We start from the raw sequence: 19,855 nt of genomic DNA, 5'->3' as shown, positions 1-19,855 counted from the left end.
CCTCCAGGTTCTAGTAGCAAGGTTCTGCATCGACGAGGACTTGTGGTACTCCCAGTTCAGGTGGCTCCTTATGATGGTATAATTATTATCTTTGCTCACTGTACTTGCCTTATGCTCTGTATCACGTGTGAAAGTGTGAAATGGGTCCACACCCGCGCACCGCGTATTTGTGTACATAGGGACTTTTAAGTTTAAATTTATTCATATTTTTACACATTATCACATTCTATGGCTTCGTCACTTTCCACGTGTCGACCATCACAGCTCGATTCGGAATCCTAGTGGACTTTCCGGGTCGGGGTGAGTCAATTTCGATCATTTTACACAACCACAACACTTTTATTTAAACATTTATCAAATACTTGTACATTGTTTTTTGTGTTATAAGCACTCTTACAACTAGAGTTTACCAAACAGGCAACTGTTTTATTTTACAAAGGTTTATTCTCCCAGCACAATACAAAGGTTTATTGTCACAGCACACCAAAGACAATTTTTTTAAGCATAACAGTACCAAACTAGTCCTAAGTGGGGGTTGAGATTGGCATGAAGGCTCCATGAAATCCATATGGAACTCTACAAGGCAATGTAATTTTGGCAATAGGCTCACTGAAAAACTTCTTTGTATCGATCACATAAGCCTAAAACAAATCGTTAAGTTATACTAATTGATTAGCACTTCAACGCATATAAATGTGAATCAATCTAAATAAAGTAACGAAATTTCTCAAAAGACTTCAAATATTATTATAGAATATAGACTGATCGACTTACTTGAGATATGTTGGTATCTTCATTGTGAACAAAAGTGATAACCCATCCATCATCTTCTTCAAGACCCCTTTGTTTTGGGACAAAAGAAGCTCCAGTGCAAAAGCTATTCTCCTCAAACATGTGAGTTTCCACCTTTATTCTAATTGGCCTTCACTTGTCTAGTAATCCAAGAAATAAAGGAATAAAGAATGTAAGTCACATATTCATACATAAAATTGTAGGAGAAGAATTATAATGAAAACCTGTATAGGCCTATTTTATTATACCAAAGAAACATCAGCTGGTTCTTCAAAGTGTAGCTTGGCTAGACCATTATATTTGAGCACGCCTGAAAGACATATAGCCATAGAATAGACATTAATGGTCTGAGAAAAGCAATTTAGAGAGTACAATGAATTTAGGGATGTTTTGGATGCGGTTCCTAATCCTTAACATTCTTTGATTAAAACCTTAATAGTATTCAAAGTTTGATCAAGATCCCTTGACTTTGTACACCTCATTATATTATTATTAATATTTTTATTTTTATAGTTTTGACATTACTTGTTTGATATTTTATGAGATTTATAATCCTATAAATTTAAAATCTCCCATTATAATACTATTAGAAACGGTTACAATAAAAAAATTCAAACATTTTGAATGAATAAATGGATAAAAACTATGTAAAAATAAGAAATAATAAATGGCAAAAGAATGCATCCATAGTGTTAAAAAAATTGGTACATTTTACAAAAAAACATTTCACATATAACAAAGTGGTACATTTCACATATAACAAAGTGGTACATTAATAAAGAAGAATGGGTACATTAGAAATAAATTATGGTACAGATAAAAGATTAAAAATTGTGAATACAAATGAATTTTTAAAAATATAGGTGCTAAAAGAAATTAATACATGGGTACAAAATAAAACTAAAAAGAAAATACTCCAAATTTAAAAAAAAAAAATGTTGCAAATTAAAAGTGGGTACAAACTAAAAATATAAATATATGATACAAAGTTTAGGCATAAAAACATAAATATACCATCTATAATTTTTCTATATTGATTAAATATATAATGTCACATGACGGTATACACATGGGTACAAAGACAAATAAAATTTTAAAAAATATGGGCACAAAAGGAAACTAATATATGGGTACAAATTAAAAATGAAAAGAAAATTGGTACAAATTAAAAAATATTTGCAAATTAAAAATATGTACAAACTAAAAATAAAAATATATGATAAAAAATTTAGCCATAAATATAAATATGTTGTAAACATTCCTAGTTTAAGTATGATTGTGTAAATCCTAGATAAGATTTGATTCTAGTTATCCTTTCCTATTACAACTTGTATTACTTGGAGGAGAAGGAATATCTTCTCTCCCTTTACTACTATAAATAAAGGCACAATGTAGGAGGGATAACAACACACACATTCCCCTACAATTCTACAAACACACATCTCTCTCCTCTCTCTCTCTGCCGCCGACCCTAGTCCATCTGTCAGATAAAATAGACCACAACACGTTATCAGCACGCTCCTACCGCTGCGCTTAGGAATCTGACGTTGGAGATTTTTTCTGCATCAAACCAGTTCATCCATATCATCACGCAATCAGGTTCTTTCCAAACAACGGCTTTTAACTCGATATTTTGCAAGCCCTGATAGCATGAACATTCACCATGATGCATGACCCAACTTTACGTTTAACGTATTTTAGATTCTACATAAATTGTGCATGCTTCATAATCAAAATTGCTACAATTATGTGAATTTGATATTTGTCATGAATTGAATCCTACATATGTACATGCATTGAAACTATTATTTGCATATGCATCAACGTAAATATGTGATTCATTAAAATTATACATGCATATAATATAATTGAATACAAAAAAAAAAACAAAAAAAAAAAAAAAAAAAAAAAAATTTAGGGCTGCACACAGCAGCCCATTCCCCTCTTCTCACCCCGTGGGCCTGTAATCCCACCCGAGGGTTCTTGGCCTATATTTTTAGGCCCCGAGATTTTATTATTTAATTTTTTTTAAAATAATATGGGTTTTTATATTTTCACCCACATTTTAATTTGGCCCCGAAGACCAAAAATAAATTAATTCACTTATCATTATACAATATTTCTGCATATATTCTTTGCATATTTGTTTGCATATATATTTGTGTTTGCCTGCAGGAATATATGAACCTGAAGTTCATAATTACTTTGAAACCCGAAGTTTCTTATACACATGCCTTGTTTGAAAACCCGAAGTTTTCACTTAAATATATCACCCATGAAAACCCGAAGTTTTTCATGCAAAATTAAACCAATACATGTCTATTAGAACCTGTATGTTCTACTCCTATGTGAATGGATTGATTTTTCTCCATTACACTAACCACATCTTGTTCATCCATTTTGTGATAGGAACATGTCGAATTTGAACAAACTCGACTTCACCGCTTTGGAAGTTTCTGGAAGGAACTACCTCAAGTGGGTTCAAGATGTGAAGCTCCACCTCACTGCAAAGAACTTGCGTCCTGCTATTGAAGAAGCAACGGATGCACCTGTTGGCGAAGCTGAAAAAGCCACTGCTATGATCTTCATCCGAAGACATATCCATGACGCTCTACAAACTGAGTACCTTGCTGAGGAGGATCCACGTGCATTATGGGTCGCTTTGGCTGATCGTTTCGATCACCAAAAGGACATATTCTTGCCTGAAGCAAGACACGACTGGCAGCACTTGCGCTTCCAAGACTTTAAGTCTGTGAATGAATATAATTCTGAAGTTTGTCGAATCCGATCACTTCTCAAGTTTTGCAATGAAACTTTGACTGAAGAGGATCTCCTGGAGAAGACCTACTCGACCTTTTCTGCTTCTAATATTGTCCTACAGCAACAATATAGAGCTCAGAAGTTCACTAAGTTCTCGGATTTGATCTCTGTTTTACTTCTTGCTGAAAAGCAGAACCAGCTGTTGATGAAGAATCATCAAGCTCGACCTACTGGGGCTACTGTTGTGCCTGAAGCACATTATAGCACTAATCAGCACCCAAAACACCAAAAGAGGCGTGGTAAGGGCGGCCAGAAGCCATCCCACCAAGGTCAACAGAGCCAAGGCCCATCCAAGGGAGGAAACAAAGCCCAGAAGCGCCCAAACCTCGCTCCCAAGGCCCCGAACTTCAAGAATAAGGGCAAAGCACCTGCCACAATGAATGACGATATGTGCTATCGTTGTGGTTCCAAGGACCATTGGTCCTGTATTTGCCGTGCTCCCAAGAAGGTTGTGGATGCATATCATTCTCGTCGTACGAAGTTTGAATCAAACTTCCTGCAAGTGGACGAACCGGAGACTACAAAGATGGAGGTTTCTGATTTTCAGGAGGATACCACTCCTATGAAAGATTAGAATCTTAGACATAGACTTATTTTTCAGTTAAAATAAGACAATTGGGGCCGAATTCCACCTTGTGGCCGAACCCCTCCTTGTTTTTGGTTGATTTTGAACAATTTTCCTTTATGTTTTGGATTATTAGTTGGCGATTTATTTTGGATATTAAGTTTTTTCCTTGAATAAATGAAATTATTTTGAATTGATACTTGTTTTTATAAACTTTTATGCATGTGACCGATTCAAATTAATTTTTCATTTTAGGTATGACTAGTGGGAAAGTTAGTTGTCTGGCAGATAGTGCAACCACGCATACTGTTTTGCGTGAACGCATCTATTTCACTAACTTCATACCTAAGAATGCACCTCTGACAACCCTCTCAGGCCCATCCAACCTGATCGAAGGATACGGTCAGGCACGTATAATGTTGTCCAATGGTACAATCTTGACCATTGCTGAGGCACTCTATTCTCCACGTTCCGGAAGAACGTTACTAAGTTTCAAGGACATTAGAGATAACAATTACCACGCTGAAACCCACGTAGAAAACGAAGTTGAATTTCTGTGCGTAACTTCCTACGAATATGGCCAGAAGCGTATTCTAGAGAAGATGGAGCGTAACCCGAGTGGTCTGTATACTACGACCATACGCCCCATAGAATGCCACTATGTGGCCGGCCCTACCACAGGGACCGCGCACGAAATTACACTTTGGCATGATCGTTTGGGACATCCTGGACGAATAGCGATGCGCCGTATCCTCAAAACTTCACACGGGCATCCACTAACCCGAAGCTTAGGTTCGATCCATGAAATTGCATGTCAAACATGTTCTATGGGAAAGCTTATTACTAAGCCTTCTTATGACAAGATTCGTTCGAATCCTCCCATTTTTCTACAACGGATTTAGGAGGACATTTGTGGACCGATTCAACCTCCCTGCGGACCATTTAGATATTTTATGGTTTTGGTTGACGCTTCTACACGTTGGTCACACGTGTGCTTGTTGTCCACAAGGAACGCTGCATTCTCCAAACTGTTGGCTCAGGTTATCAAGCTCAGGGCTCACCACCCTGATTATCCGATCAAATCTATTCGATTGGATAATGCTGGAGAATTCACATCTAAAACTTTTGATGACTATTGCATGTCGGTTGGGGTTGAAGTTGAACATCCTGTACCCCATGTTCACACCCAGAACGGCCTGGCAGAGGCTTTCATTAAGCGTTTACAAATGATTGCTCGATCGTTGGTCATACGTACCAAGCTCCCGATCGCTGCTTGGGGCCATGCAATATTGCACGCAGCAAAGTTGGTCCGCCTGAGGCCTGTTGCGACACAACCATTTAGTGCCCTTCAGTTGGTCATCGGATGCGAACCCGACATATCGCATCTGCGCGTTTTTGGTTGTGCGGTCTATGTGCCGATCTTGCCGCCCTTACGTACAAAAATGAGGCCTCAGCGAAGGATGGGAATCTATGTCGGATATGATTCTCCTTCGATTATTCGTTACTTAGAACCTTTGACAGGCGATCTGTTTACCGCTCGTTTCGCGGATTGTCACTTCTATGAGACAGTCTTCCCGTCGTTAGGGGGAGATAAGAACGTCAACGTTCCTAATGAACGACGTGAATTATCGTGGACGACTCCCACTTTGTCTCATTTAGATCCCCGCACCGCTCAGTCTGAAGCTGAAGTGCAGCGCATATTAGATCTCCAGAGCATAGCTCAGAGCATGCCAGATGCTTTCACCGATCTAGCGCGCGTGACAAGATCACATATTCCAGCTGCGAATACGCCTGCAAAGATGGATGTACCAAATGTACGACGGACTACCCTCTTGGAAGCCCGGGACGCCAATTCTGGTGATCCACGTACATTAGCGGCTAGCCAATCATCTGCCCCTACACAAAAGTGTGGCAGACCCTTTGGTTCAAAGGATTCACACCCCCGGAAGAGGAAAACCACGGCACAAGGTCCTGAAGAGCCTACCGTGAATCCGACTATCGCTTACTCATTTTACCCAACTCATGAGGAAATTCTAGATTATGGACGCGTCCTTGAAGAGACGAATCCTCCTCCCGAGAATCGTGAGATTTCGGTCTATTATGCTAGCTTAGATGATGTGTGGCGTAGAAATGAGATGATTGTCGATGATGCATTAGCATTTGCAGTAGCTACTGAGATCATGTTGAGCGATGACATTGAACCGCGTTCCGTTGATGAATGTCGACGTAGAGCTGATTGGTCAAACTAGAAACAAGCAATCCAAGTCGAACTTGATTCACTTGCGAAACGTAAGGTGTTTGGACCTGTAGTTCCTACTCTTCCACATGTGAAGCCCGTTGGCTACAAGTGGGTTTTCGTTCGGAAGCGTAATGAGAAGAACGAAATTGTGCGTTACAAAGCTCGTCTTGTAGCACAAGGTTTCTCACAACGTCCCGGGATTGACTATGACGAAACTTACTCACCCGTTATGGATGTGATTACTTTTCGATACCTTATCAGTTTGGTAGTTTCCGAAAAACTGGATATGCAGCTGATGGACGTAGTAACCGCGTATCTCTATGGGGATCTTGATACGGAAATTTATATGAAAGTTCCCGAAGGACTTACATTGACTGGTTCAAATATTTCCAAACCCCGGAACACACTCTCAATTCGGCTTAGGCGTTCACTATACGGTTTGAAACAATCCGGAAGAATGTGGTATAACCGTTTAAGTGAGTATTTGACTAGTCAGGGATATGTGAATAACGAACTATGCCCTTGTGTGTTCATTAAGAAGTCACATTCCGGATTTGCGATTGTTGCAGTATATGTCGATGATATGAATCTCATCGGAACTCCTGAAGAGCTCGCGAGAACTGCTTCGCACCTGAAGTCGGAATTTGAGATGAAAGATCTAGGTAAGACTCGATACTGTCTCGGTCTCGAGATAGAGCATTGTTCGGATGGAATCCTAGTACATCAATCGAACTACACCCAGAAGGTGTTGCGCCGTTTTAATGAGGATAAAGCGAAGCCTTCGAGTACTCCTATGATCATTCGTACGCTAGATGCAAAGCGAGATCCCTTCCGTCCGAAGGAGGATGATGAAGAGATTTTGGAGCCTGAAGTTCCTTATCTAAGTGCGATAGGCGCTTTATTGTACTTAGCTCAATGCACTAGACCCGACATCTCCTTCGCTGTTAATCTTTTGGCAAAATACAGCAATGCACCAACACGCAGACATTGGACTGGCGTGAAAGACATCTTCCGTTACCTTAAGGGTACTACGGATTTGGGCTTATTCTATCCCTACGAATTCTCGAGTGATGCCGCACCCTATGCTCATCGGGTTGATTCTCGCCTTGTTGGTTATGCCGACGCTGGATACTTATCTGATCCGCACAAGGCGCGTTCTCAAACGGGTTATGTCTTTACCGTTGGAGGCACCGCAATATCTTGGAGGTCAACTAAACAGACCTTAGTTGCCACTTCGTCTAACCATGCTGAAATTCTCGCCTTACATGAAGCAACTCGGGAATGCTTTTGGTTGAGAGCAGTAGTGGGCCATATTCGAAGCTCCTGTGATCTTCATCCCGCCGTTAATGCCCCGACGACGATTTTTGAAGACAACGCAGCTTGCATCGAACAGCTCAAGAAGGGTTACATCAAAGGAGACAACACCAAGCATATTGCGCCGAAGTTCTTCTTTACACATCAACAACAAGAGCATCAGAAGATTGAAGTCACGCAAATCCGATCACAAGACAATCTGGCCGACCTCTTCACCAAATCACTACCGAAGGCGACGTTTCAGAAGCTTGTTCATGGAATTGGTATGCGTAAACTTTCTGAGTTGTAACTTTGCTATTTCTCTTTGGAATTATGTCAAACTCAGGGGGAGTATCTTCTGGATACTTGCTTGATCTTAATGTACTCTTTTTCCCTATGATTAGGAGCATTTTTCCCACTGGGTTTTTGCTACCTAACTAGGTTTTAACGAGGCACCCACCTTGGGTTGGTCATATCCCTGATGACGTCCTGTAGACGTTTCTTTTGACTTTGCATTTCTCACGCATTTTTCCTTAGACTATGGATTTTGTCCCTACTTGGGTTTTTGCCATAGCCTTAGGGTTTTTTAGTGAGACTTACTACTTATGCAAGTTCCTACCTTATTGAGAATAAGCGTTGTTCCTTGGAATCATTGCCGACGAGTCGACTTCCTCAACTTCTGCATGATGTTGAATCTACCTTGAGTATTTACCCACTCAAGGGGGAGTGTTGTAAACATTCCTAGTTTAAGTATGATTGTGTAAATCCTAGATAAGATTTGATTCTAGTTATCCTTTCCTATTACAACTTGTATTACTTGGAGGAGAAGGAATATCTTCTCTCCCTTTACTACTATAAATAAAGGCACAATGTAGGAGGGATAACAACACACACATTCTCCTACAATTCTACAAACACACATCTCTCTCCTCTCTCTCTCTGCCGCCGGCCCTAGTCCATCTGTCAGATAAAATAGACCACAACAAAATATACTAATTGTGACATTTTTAACATTAAAGGAATATATTTAAAAATAAAAATATTTTATTATTCAAATAATTAATGATGTTATTAATACCCAATGACCTTGATCAAAAATTGAGAATGAATAGGATTTTAATCAATGAGGTAACAAAAAGAAGGATGTGAACCTAATTTTCCCATGAATTTATTTTTGGGAAAGATTGACCCTAATTACCTGAGGCAGAGCTTGCGGCAGAATCAACCACTTGGGCGTAGCCATATCTATTTCTGATACCGGAAAAAGCTCCGTTGATCATGGGAAAATCCATGCAAAACCTTTTTCGAGTGAGATATCTTTCACTGACTTCCCCACTTTGCATGTTTAATCTCCATTCATAAGCATGAGAAAATAAGTTTTCATAGTCGACTGGTGAGATATTATCATGATCATTTTCTTTACTTGGACTTGTAGGCTTAAATTTTCTTGGCGGCCACCCAAATTGATTCAATGCCTTGTCCGGTCCTGGTATAACTGAGTCCAGAGCTTTACGACCCCACACTACAACCTGCTCATCCCACAAACAAAAATTAGATTCCAGATGCGGTTTGGTTTGCAAATTAAAAAGAAGTCTACTGATTATTAGGGGCGATCCTATAGAAGTCTACTGTCTATTATGGCAATGTTTTATACAAATAGCAATTATTGGATTATTATTCCTCCAAGAAGATAGTGAATTTTCTAATAAAATTGCTAATTCGTTTAAGTTACCTCTTCACCATCTTCAAAACTATTGATGATGTGAGATGTGCAACTGGGTTCAACTTTAAACCAGCGGATTGAATCTGCATCGCCGTAGCGTGGCATCACACCGATTCGTGCATATCCTTCATGATTGTACTCTAATAATCTGCATATCAAAACCAGCACATCAAACAATATATATAAAACATTGCATGCATGTTTTCATGGGGATATAATCAAAATGTGTAGAGTGGAACTATGAAGGAAGCATCACTTACCGGCCTCCGTTAATGAGTCTGTTTATGTCGAAAGTTACACCAAAATCCATGATGATATTATACCTGCAAGAAAAGTATGCATGATTTTCAGTTGATTAAGTGGCAAAAGTTTGGCTTATAGATTAACCAAAAATAACCACTTGCTTTAATACCTCTCTGTGACCCCTAATTCATGGAAAAAGATGCTCTTGTTGGGTTTGAGATCCACTTTGTGAATTAGTTCCTTTCCATCAGCTGAGCAAGGGGAAAATATATCACATCGGAATTTCTGAATGTCTTGTTATTTTTGAAGTCCTAGATTATTTCTAAATGATATTCATGAATGTGGAATGCTATTGGTACACACTTATTCACACTCTCTAATGCAGATGAGTCTCACATATTGTGACAGGTCTGTCTATGTTAGAGAGTTTAAGCAAGACAATACCTGAAATTATTCCAATTTCAACATATGGTTTTACTGCGTCAACTCCAAAAATGACCAGCTCCTCTGAGCCTGGAGCTCTCTGGAACAAAAGCGAGAGATTAGTGTATAATTTAAAGTGAAAATTAAGGGCTATATATAGCCCACACGCACACACACACACATACACACACCTTAGGGTGGGTGGTAAAAGGTCTGTTCCAGGCTCCAGAGACATCCCAATTGTCCAAAGTTTCTAATGTGATGATGTCAATCTCTTGAGGTATGTGATTTTCTGTTATGGAGTAGAACTTCCCCGAATGCTCGAAAACATTGGTGTTGCTCAAATACTTGTTCGCTTTACCAAACCTCAACTGGAAGAAACATCACAAACTAATAAGAACAAACTTATAACTATCAGGGTTCTATATATACATACTTTTAAGTTGATAGATGGGAAAAAGCCTAATATGAAAGAGCTATAGAAGGTACTGGTTTTGAAATGAACTACGTCAATAAGTTAACATGCCTACCAAATTGAGGAGGAAAGCGGACAAAATAGCCCGCGAGTCGCCGCTAAAGGTGGGGAGAAAAGACGGCTTGTTTCGCTGTTTTTCGAGCTTGAACGTGTCGGTTTCAACTTGTCTGTTGTTGTACCGGACAGTCCAGCCTCCATCACTAACGTCGCCGTCCCTACTGAAATATAACGCATGGAGCATGCCTTCTCCTTCAACCCATACGTGACTTGACCTTCCAAACACTGATCTTGTCGATTTCAATCCTCCAAATAGAGGGTTTGGCCCTACATAATATAAATTGAAAATCAGACCGAAAAACAAATATGTAAATTGAAAAAATATAACGCCATGCATGGACATGCACAAAAATAATTTAAACAGTTGAGTGGTCACGAATTAGTCCCGATCCATATAAATTGGAAAAATATAACGCCATGCATGGACATGCACAAAAATAATTTAAACAGTTGAGTGGTCACCCAATTAGCCCCGATCCCCAGTTGTTTAGTGCTGGAGTGGTACGGGAGCGTCTAGCAATAAAATTCCTTTCTGATTTCGTAAATCATATTTTAGCAAAGTTCCTTCTTCTAGCAAAAATACAATTTGGACCAGTATTCTGTTGAACTGATGATTAACTCAATTAAGTACAAGTCCAAATAAAGAAAATGTTCCAAGAAAAAAACTCATATTTGACAACTTAGTTGGATTAGTATAATATAATACGTATAGTAACTTAATTAGTTTGCCGAGTGTGTGGGACCATAACTTTTGGATCCCTGACACATGGCACTCCAGGTGGCAAGAATGACCGGAATGACCATCGCCCATGATTCTCGGACTATAAAGCTAGTAAGATTTCCTAGTCACAATAGGAGTAAGGTACTATGATGGAGGGACATATTCCGGAATTTGTAGTCAGACTGTTAGACAGCATCAGTCGGACTAGACTAAGTTCGTAACCTATATTACTTGGCTCCCATGCAAGTAAGGAAACCCTAATTCATGCCAAATTAAGATATCTTAAGGATTAAGCAACGTAATCATAATCCTAGGAGGATTGGATATCTATCCTAGATTCCCTCCTAGATAGTCTCACGATTTAATAGGATTACTTCTCAAGATCTCTATAAATACCCTAGTTTGGGTATTTATCAGGGGGACAATTCTTTGATCTCCAAGGATCTCTCTTACACGCCTAAGCCGTCTCCTTCGTCAATGGTTCATGATGTTGCATGCATCACACCGTTCCTTCTGTATAACTACACCCATGATGTGATTTTTCAATCCCAGAGATATGTAGCTAGTCGGATTCGGATCTAATTACACCTCCCAATCAACTTCATTCATCCATTGCCGGAGTTCATGTGTAATTTCGACTGAAATTCATCATTCGAAACCATATTACATCCCTAATATGATGAAATAGGACGAATTGAGACATTACATAATTATCTTGAATACATTAATTATTTTTGTTTTGATCTCCTAGAAGGGATAAAAGAAACATCTTGTTCTTTCTTAAACAATTTATGGTATCTAGTATACCTGTTAGTAGGATTCGAACCCATATGAAGTTTTGACCATCTGTTAGAAAAAAAAAAAAAGGAATCTTGTAGCATTCCCAATAAAATTTTCGATTTCTTCCAGAGGCATATGCTTATTTATTTGCTTATCAGGTTTTGTAAATAGCCGAAACATTACACTATGTTTGGATGAAGAAATTTAAGATTACTAAGAAATTTTAAAATGACAGAAATTGAAATGAAGGGATTCTATTTTCTAGAATTTGTAAATTTTATTGTTTGGTTAACTTAAAAGAACAATGGAATTGAAAACGGAATTTGTTAATTTTAAACTCCCAATCATAGAAATTGGGAAATGACACATATTTACATAGAATTTAACCTTGGAAATTGGAGGCCCCAAATTCCAAGTTTTTTTTCCATGCGGAAATTCTAAATTTTTATGTTATAAATCCAAACAAGAGAATTGATGTATGTCAATTTATAAATTCTGACTTTTATCCAAATTCCAAATTTATTTCTCTCATCCAAACATAGTGTAAAGAGTATTAAGAAGGGCATTATAGAATCGAGTCAATCCTAATATGAATGAGGGGGAAATCAAACTGTATTATTCATTATCATAGAGATGCAAATAGGAACTGTATTCCTCCATTCTAATCGGAACCATTTTTGCTATACATAATGCGTGAATTGGAACCTTTCTTTTAAAATGGGATACTGTCCGTAAAAGTGCGCAAATTTGATTCTAACAATTGGTGTTTTCAATGAGAGAAGAATCATATTTCCCCGAGCAATGGCCTCTTATACTACGAACAACGAAGAAAGCTAGAAGATTATTGAAGGAAGCTGTGATTGATGCTCCACGTACGGATCAACTTTGTAAATTCCTTAAAACGCATACCACGTTAAGAGCCAGATCAACTCGGTAGGACCACTGACTATGGCTGATTTAGAGTGATTACTTTGAATCGATAAAGATGGGGAAAAAGTTTGTTCTGATGCTACGAAGTCAAAAGTCTCAGACCACCTAATCTCGCAGTAAGATTTTCTCTCATTCTATTTTCCTTTTTTTCTCTCCCCTCCTCTCACACTTCCATTTTTGTCTTTCTATTTATGAAAAATTAATATAAGATATTGACATGATTTAATCATAACCGTTTAAAATAAGAGAAGATAAAAGGGAAGAGAGATTGGGAGGGGAGAGAATCTACTCCCCTAATCTCACCATCTCCACTTCATGACGAAACCTAGATTAGATAAAAGGGGAGAGTTTTGTCTCTATAGTATTATTTAATTGTTTTAATTGTCTAAGCAATGCCTAATTTAATGAGTTGTACTTTTTGTATGCCCATTCATCTTGTGATTCCAAGATGGATTGTTCCAGGATTAATACTTCGCGAATTTTACAGTCATAAAGATTGGACGCAGATAGAGTGAAGAAGCGTTGATACGATCCATGGTTTAACTCCACTCACCATGGTATTCCGTCCAAACAATTGCTTGAGACGACACGGGTAACCTAAGGGTTCTAGCCAGCACTAAGTCTACTCTGACGAGCTAAAACTAAAGTCACTCGCAAAACACAGGCGTGACAGCTCCACGCATGTCCTCTTCCACTACTAGCTCATAATGAAAAGGGACAGTAGACATACTATGTGGAGTAAGAAGTAAATTTGTGAGATATGCGTAACACCTGTCAACGCTCTCACACATAAATTTAGAACAACTCCTACACCACATGGCTGGACTCGGATTCTCCCACATAAAAAAATCCGAATGACATTGTTACTTCGAATTACTCTGGAAAACATAATCCTTAAAACAATGAGTAGAACGCAACTATCCATCAGCATGGGCAGAATTTCGTCATAGGTTAATATTTCCCTTTGAGAAATCCGAAAAAAAAAACATAGTAAAATGTTCTATCAATTACAAGAAAATATTGTATTGATCTAAAATCCTTAATTAACAAATTATACATAAATATTAGGCAAGTACTGACCATTTCTTATGTAGACACCCTCTGGAAAATCATCTGGGATTTTCCCTCTGATGCTGCTGGTGACATCAACTTCTCCTCCCAACTCATCGACCGGCTTGAAGTTGCTCTACATTAATCAACACAGAAAGTTACAAGTTAATTAATTTGAAATTTCTTACAACATTAATTTGTGAGAAACTAGCTATTGTAGTGCCTGAAAGTGAGTAAGCTGGCTACCTGAGATGGAAGATACTCTTGATCGACGAATTCAAACATTGAATCTACCAAGAAGTCCAGCACTTTGTCAGAAGCGTTCTTGAAAGTTTTGGAGACATCTATTTGCATGGGAATGACTTGTTCCATTTTTCCCATCATAAATGGCTGAATCTTGTTCTACATATAGTTGATCAAGTCGGGTATAAGAACCGTTTACTGAAAATTATACCCTTCAAATTTAATTTTCTTTAACTAGCTAAACCCCCATGATAGTTCTAACAAAAACTCAATGACTAAGCTACAACTAAAGCAATATCCATAATTAAGCTTGACTTAACAAAAACTCAATGACTAGGCTGCAACTAAAACAATATCCATAATTAAGTTTGACCTTGCATTCTTTCTTTTTTATATATGAAATCTTAATCACATAATTTCACAAATTTAATTGAGTTCAAATACCACGCATATGAAACAAAATTCTCATTTGTTAAATAAAACTGAGTTTACAATATGAAATATGAAAAAAATAATAAAGATGTCTAAAAGACCCCTAATATCAAAACGTGTCTGAGGTTCTAAAAGTCGCTAGACGCCTAGGCGTCTTGGCAGGGCCTAGGCAGGTAGGGTCATGTGCCTGGGCATCTAGGCAGGGGCTTATGCAGTTTTTTTCTTTAATTTTAATTAAACTTATTATATAACATATAAACAAATGTCTACTTATGCTTAACAAATACATAATTGTATTGAAGTTTATAAATTGCAATATAAAATGACATATACATTATAAAGCATTAGAACATGAAAACATGGGAAACAAGCATATCATGAGCGCTTTTCCAAGTATATTCAACTAGTCTTTACAATTTATTGAAAAAATAAGATGCAAAATGAAAATTATCTATTATCCGTCTAACAAAGAGTCAAGAGCTCAGCGGGTGATTGTGGGGTCCAGGCTGGCTAGTGGGTGCCTAGGCAGGTCTAAGGGTCATTTCTTAATTTTCAATTGCCTAGGAATTAATCGGGATGATGGCCAGTTGACTAGCACCTAGGCGGCACTAGGCGGAGATTTTTAGAATAGTGAATGTGCCTAATATATGTAATAGTACATGCAAACTAATTTACCTGCAAATAGAAGAATGTTGTTAGACTGAACACACCATATAATAATAACAAAACGTGCCTAATATATGTAATAATACATGCAAAATAATTTACTTAAAATATAGTAAATTATTTGCACACAGATATACATAATAATATCAAAACGTGCCTAAATATATAATATAGAAAACTTCATTTTAATCATTGGCAAAGATGAATTTTAGAATAAAACCATAAGTAAGATCAAAATCTAATTTTAATACCTTGATACATTAATGACCTCATTTTTTTATTATATTTTGATTTTTTAATTATTTCTCTTTTTCTTACTAATTTTTAATGTATTAATTTTATTTCATTATAATTATAATTTTCATTTCATTTATCGTAATATAGTTTGTTGTAAACATTTAGATAAACTAATTTTTGTTATACAATATATTTTGATGTACTTTGTCTTCTTCATTTAGGTACATTAAATTCATTATAATACATTTCGGTGCATACATGTAGGTACACACATTTCAGTACAAACATTTAGGTACATTAAATCAATATAATACATTTCGGTACTAACATTTTGGTGCATATATTTCGGTGCACATATTCAGGTACATTAATTTAATATAATACATTTCGATGCATATACTTCAGTACATACATTTTGGTACTAACATTTAAATACATTAGTTCAATATAATATATTTCAGTACTCACATTTTGGTACTAACATTTAGGTACATTAATTGAGTCTTTCAAGTTTGAAGAATGTTAAATAAAATTAATAAATTAAAAAACTCTTTTTTGGTCAAAAAATAAATTAAAATTTGTATGTTAATAAATTTAAATATTTAATGGGAGATATTAAATAAAATGCACATTAATTATTTTGAATTAAGGACACATCAAAGGATTATTATCAATATGTAATCTAACACCAGGTTTATTTTAAATTTCAATCTTCTTGAATGATTAAAGTTAAAAAATGGGGTTTTCTAATTTTCATCCTTGAAGAAGGTTGACATTTAAAATAAACCTGGTGTTAGGTTACATATTGATTATAATCCCTTGATGTGTCCTTAATTCAAAATAATTAATGTGTATTTCCTTCAATGTCACCAATGAAATATTTAAATTTATTAATATACACATTTTAATTTATTTTTTGACCAAACAAAAGTTTTTTTTAATTTATTAATTTTATTTAACATTTTTCAAACTGAAAAAAGAAACTCAATTAATTTACCTAAATGTTAGTACCGAAATGTATGTCCCGAAATGTATATGCCCAAATGTATGCACTGAAATGTATTATATTAAACTAATATACCTAAATGTGTGTACCAAAATGTATATACCTAAATGTAAGCACCAAAATTTATTATATTAAACTAATGTACCTAAATATGTGTACTGAAATGTATTATATTGAATTAATGTACATAAATCTTTATATCAAAATGTATGTACTGAAATGTGTGTACATAAATGTATGCACCGAAATATATTATAATGCACTTAATGTACCTAAATGAAGAAGACAAAATATATCGAAATATATTGTAAAGCAAAAGTTAGTTTACAATTGTAATGAAATAAAATTAGTACATTAAAATTACAATTGTAATGAAATAAAATCTTTATATCTAAATGTTTACACAAAATATATTATGATGAATGAAATGAAAATTACAATTGTAATGAAATAAAATTAGTACATTAAAATTAGGAAGAAAAAGATAAATAATTAAAACATCAAAATATAATTAATAAATGAGGTGATTAATGTATAAGGGACTAAAATTAGATTTGGATCTTACTCATTAGTCTAAAAGTCATCTTTGCTAAGGATTAAAATGAAGTTTTCTATAAAAGAAATGAAATAGTTGATCCTAAGAAATACTTTGTTGAAATTTTGGGTTCTATTTGGATGTTTAAAACGATATGGGTTTTTGTGAAAGAAATAAGTGTTGCAAGGACTTCTCTAAAGAACCCAAATGTTTATAAGACACACACACACACATATGCATTTGAACTATTGAATGAGATCAAGTACACTAGTCACCATGAAAGCTGAGGAGAGGGTGCTCTTCAAGTGATACAGATTTTCAGAGGCAGAAGGCTTCTTCTTAAGAGAAGAGCAGTTCAGTTGAAATGGAATACATGAAGCCATATCTCTCTTTCTGCGTCCTTATCTCAAAGAGCCACGGCTTACAACTATATATACATGCATACATACATCTATAATATATCGAATAGATTCCATAATGTCCTTGGTTTGGTCCTATTAGCAAGTACATACAAAGCTAACAGTACATGCATAGCAAACAACTTGAAAATCTTAAATTTACATGATACACGACGTCTGAGCCTCAATACAAAATGCTACGATCTCAATATGATTTTACTCGATAGGGTGTAACTGGAGAGGGTATGACTGGAGGAATAATAAATTAATAATCGTAAGGATAAGTATGAAGAAAGTATCTTATTGGACATTAATCTGTGTCATAGCATTGGATTAATTAATTGTTTAAGTAAAAAAACATGAAGATTCGTTTGAGCTTAAAAGCATCTTTCCGTGTCTAATGCTTCTGGATTAGTGGTTGAAAGCTTTGGAGTATGCTATAGAATTAAATAAGCCCACTGGTCAACATGGGTGGGCTTTCTTCACACAAAAATTATGAGGGACCCTTAACGGTTTTCCAAATTTTTTCTTAACAATAAACAACCTAATAGCTTATTAATGAAGATGACTATAACATTAACAAACAGAATTTTTTTTTTTAATATGATAAGGAAAAAAAAATGCAAGTGGTCCTTTACCACAATTGTGAAAATGTGTTGAGTCCTTACATGACAGCGTGGGTTTGAACCCTGTCGATGACTAATCTAATATCTAATATAACAAAATCTATCATTTGTGAAAAAAATAAAAAAACAAAGAAAAAAAAAACTAAAAAACACTAATGCGAGGACCCGCTAGACCTGACATTTTTGTCATACCCGATATCTTAACGGATCGTGTCATGTAACACTCGTTAAAATGAATAGGTAATATGAGCTGACCCGAACTCGACTTGTTAATATTAACGGATACTATGAATCGATCCGTTACACGTTAAAAAAATATATTTTAAACCAATAAATAATCAAATTAAAAACATAATACTAAATTATTATGTACATACTACATTGTCACATAAATATTACTTCAAAAACACATTTGTCTTTCAAGTATTAGGCAATCTCCAACCGAAAGGGGGGCAAATGGCCATGTTTACCCCTATAGCCTTGCAAGTTTTTTTTTTGTTTTTTTTTTCAAGAATAGTGCAAAGCCATATTTTATACCATCTTCAACCGAGGGGCCAAATGACCATAGGCCAAAACATAGCCCGTTTGACAAAAAACCCATCTCCAACTGAAGGGGCTATTTATCCCCCCCCCTTTAATAATTTACTATTTTAATTGAATTAATATGGTTAATTGAATTAAACTACCATATTAAAATAATATTTTCGGACATATTTTAAGTGTCACTTGTCGCTAAATGAATAAGCTTTCGGATTTCTTATCTTTATATAATGAAAAGGATGTGAAAATTTGAAATAAAATGAGAAAGATAGTATGGAATGGTGGAAAGGAGGTGAGAAATAGTGTAGAAATAGCTTAGGTATTTAGAGAAGAAAAAAAATTAATTTTTTTTTTAAATTTTGTCTCAAAAAAATATTCAAATCCAACAGTAACCTGACGTCAGCTAGCATAGGTTTTAGCTGGTGCAAACAGGCTGGCTGGCTGGCTCATTTTGGCCAGCCCGTTGGACTGGTGGATGAATTATGGTCTTGTGGGGCCCACAAGCCATTTGGCCTAGCTCTCGGTTGGAGACGGTACCCATGTCAAAACGGGTTATATTTTGGCCTATGACCCTTTGGCCGGGTCGGCTGAAGATGGCCTTACCTACCCCAAAATAAGAGCCTAATGAAAAATAAAGGGAGTTATGTTTCAAGGTTGTGGCACCTTGCACCTTTTTTTTTTATTACAATAAAACCCTTCAATTTTCATCAATTACTTGAGAAAATGGTATTTGAATTTTGGCTTGATATATTATCTTCAAGAGTTAGATCATGTTTTCGGTAATGCTTTTCACATTAGCAATCTCTTCCACATAAACTAAGATGATAAAACATTTATTTTTAATGTGTTTTTAATCTCACTTTTAAGAGGATTAAACATTTATGAGTATGAATGTATAAGAAAGAGTAAAAAACTTTATTAGGTCATTGACTCTAAAATTAAAAGTCCGTCATTTTGTCTTGTGCAGTATGGAACTTTACTAACACGTAAAGGAAATGAATTTAATCCACGGGACATCCACTAATCGTTTTCTCGGGAATCGTAAATCCTGAGCTTTGAAA

At 36.0% G+C, this 19,855-nt stretch overlaps 1 protein-coding gene across 1 annotated transcript; it reads right to left on the bottom strand.

Annotated features, from left to right (window-relative positions):
- Nucleotides 1-482: 482 nt before the first annotated feature.
- On the bottom strand, nt 483-14,483 carry LOC126631335 (carotenoid 9,10(9',10')-cleavage dioxygenase-like). The gene is made up of 12 exons (XM_050301498.1): nt 14,358-14,483; nt 14,142-14,247; nt 10,629-10,897; nt 10,290-10,469; nt 10,120-10,198; nt 9,845-9,926; nt 9,693-9,755; nt 9,442-9,607; nt 8,908-9,238; nt 1,041-1,102; nt 775-906; nt 483-641 (listed from the first exon to the last, which is right to left on the bottom strand). Exons 1-12 carry the CDS (start codon nt 14,481-14,483, stop codon nt 525-527), a joined length of 1,713 nt encoding a protein of 570 aa, XP_050157455.1. The 3' UTR covers nt 483-524.
- Between the last annotated feature and the right edge of the window lie 5,372 nt (nt 14,484-19,855).

The sequence above is a fragment of the Malus sylvestris genome, chromosome 8 (assembly GCF_916048215.2).
Source record: "Malus sylvestris chromosome 8, drMalSylv7.2, whole genome shotgun sequence".
Lineage (NCBI taxonomy): Eukaryota > Viridiplantae > Streptophyta > Magnoliopsida > Rosales > Rosaceae > Malus > Malus sylvestris.
The sequence above is the reverse complement of the archived record's forward strand: the minus strand, read 5'-3'. Positions and strand labels throughout refer to the sequence as shown.

Excerpts from the sequence above, each read along its gene's own strand:
- LOC126631335 (XM_050301498.1), bottom strand. The coding sequence starts at position 14,483 with ATGGAACAAGTCATTCCCATGCAAATAGATGTCTCCAAAACTTTCAAG. Across the intron at positions 9,239-9,441 it reads GTTTTGAAGATGGTGAAGAG|GTTGTAGTGTGGGGTCGTAA; the intron begins GTAACTTAAACG and ends TGGGATGAGCAG. Across the intron at positions 1,103-8,907 it reads TGCCGCAAGCTCTGCCTCAG|GCGTGCTCAAATATAATGGT; the intron begins GTAATTAGGGTC and ends TATGTCTTTCAG.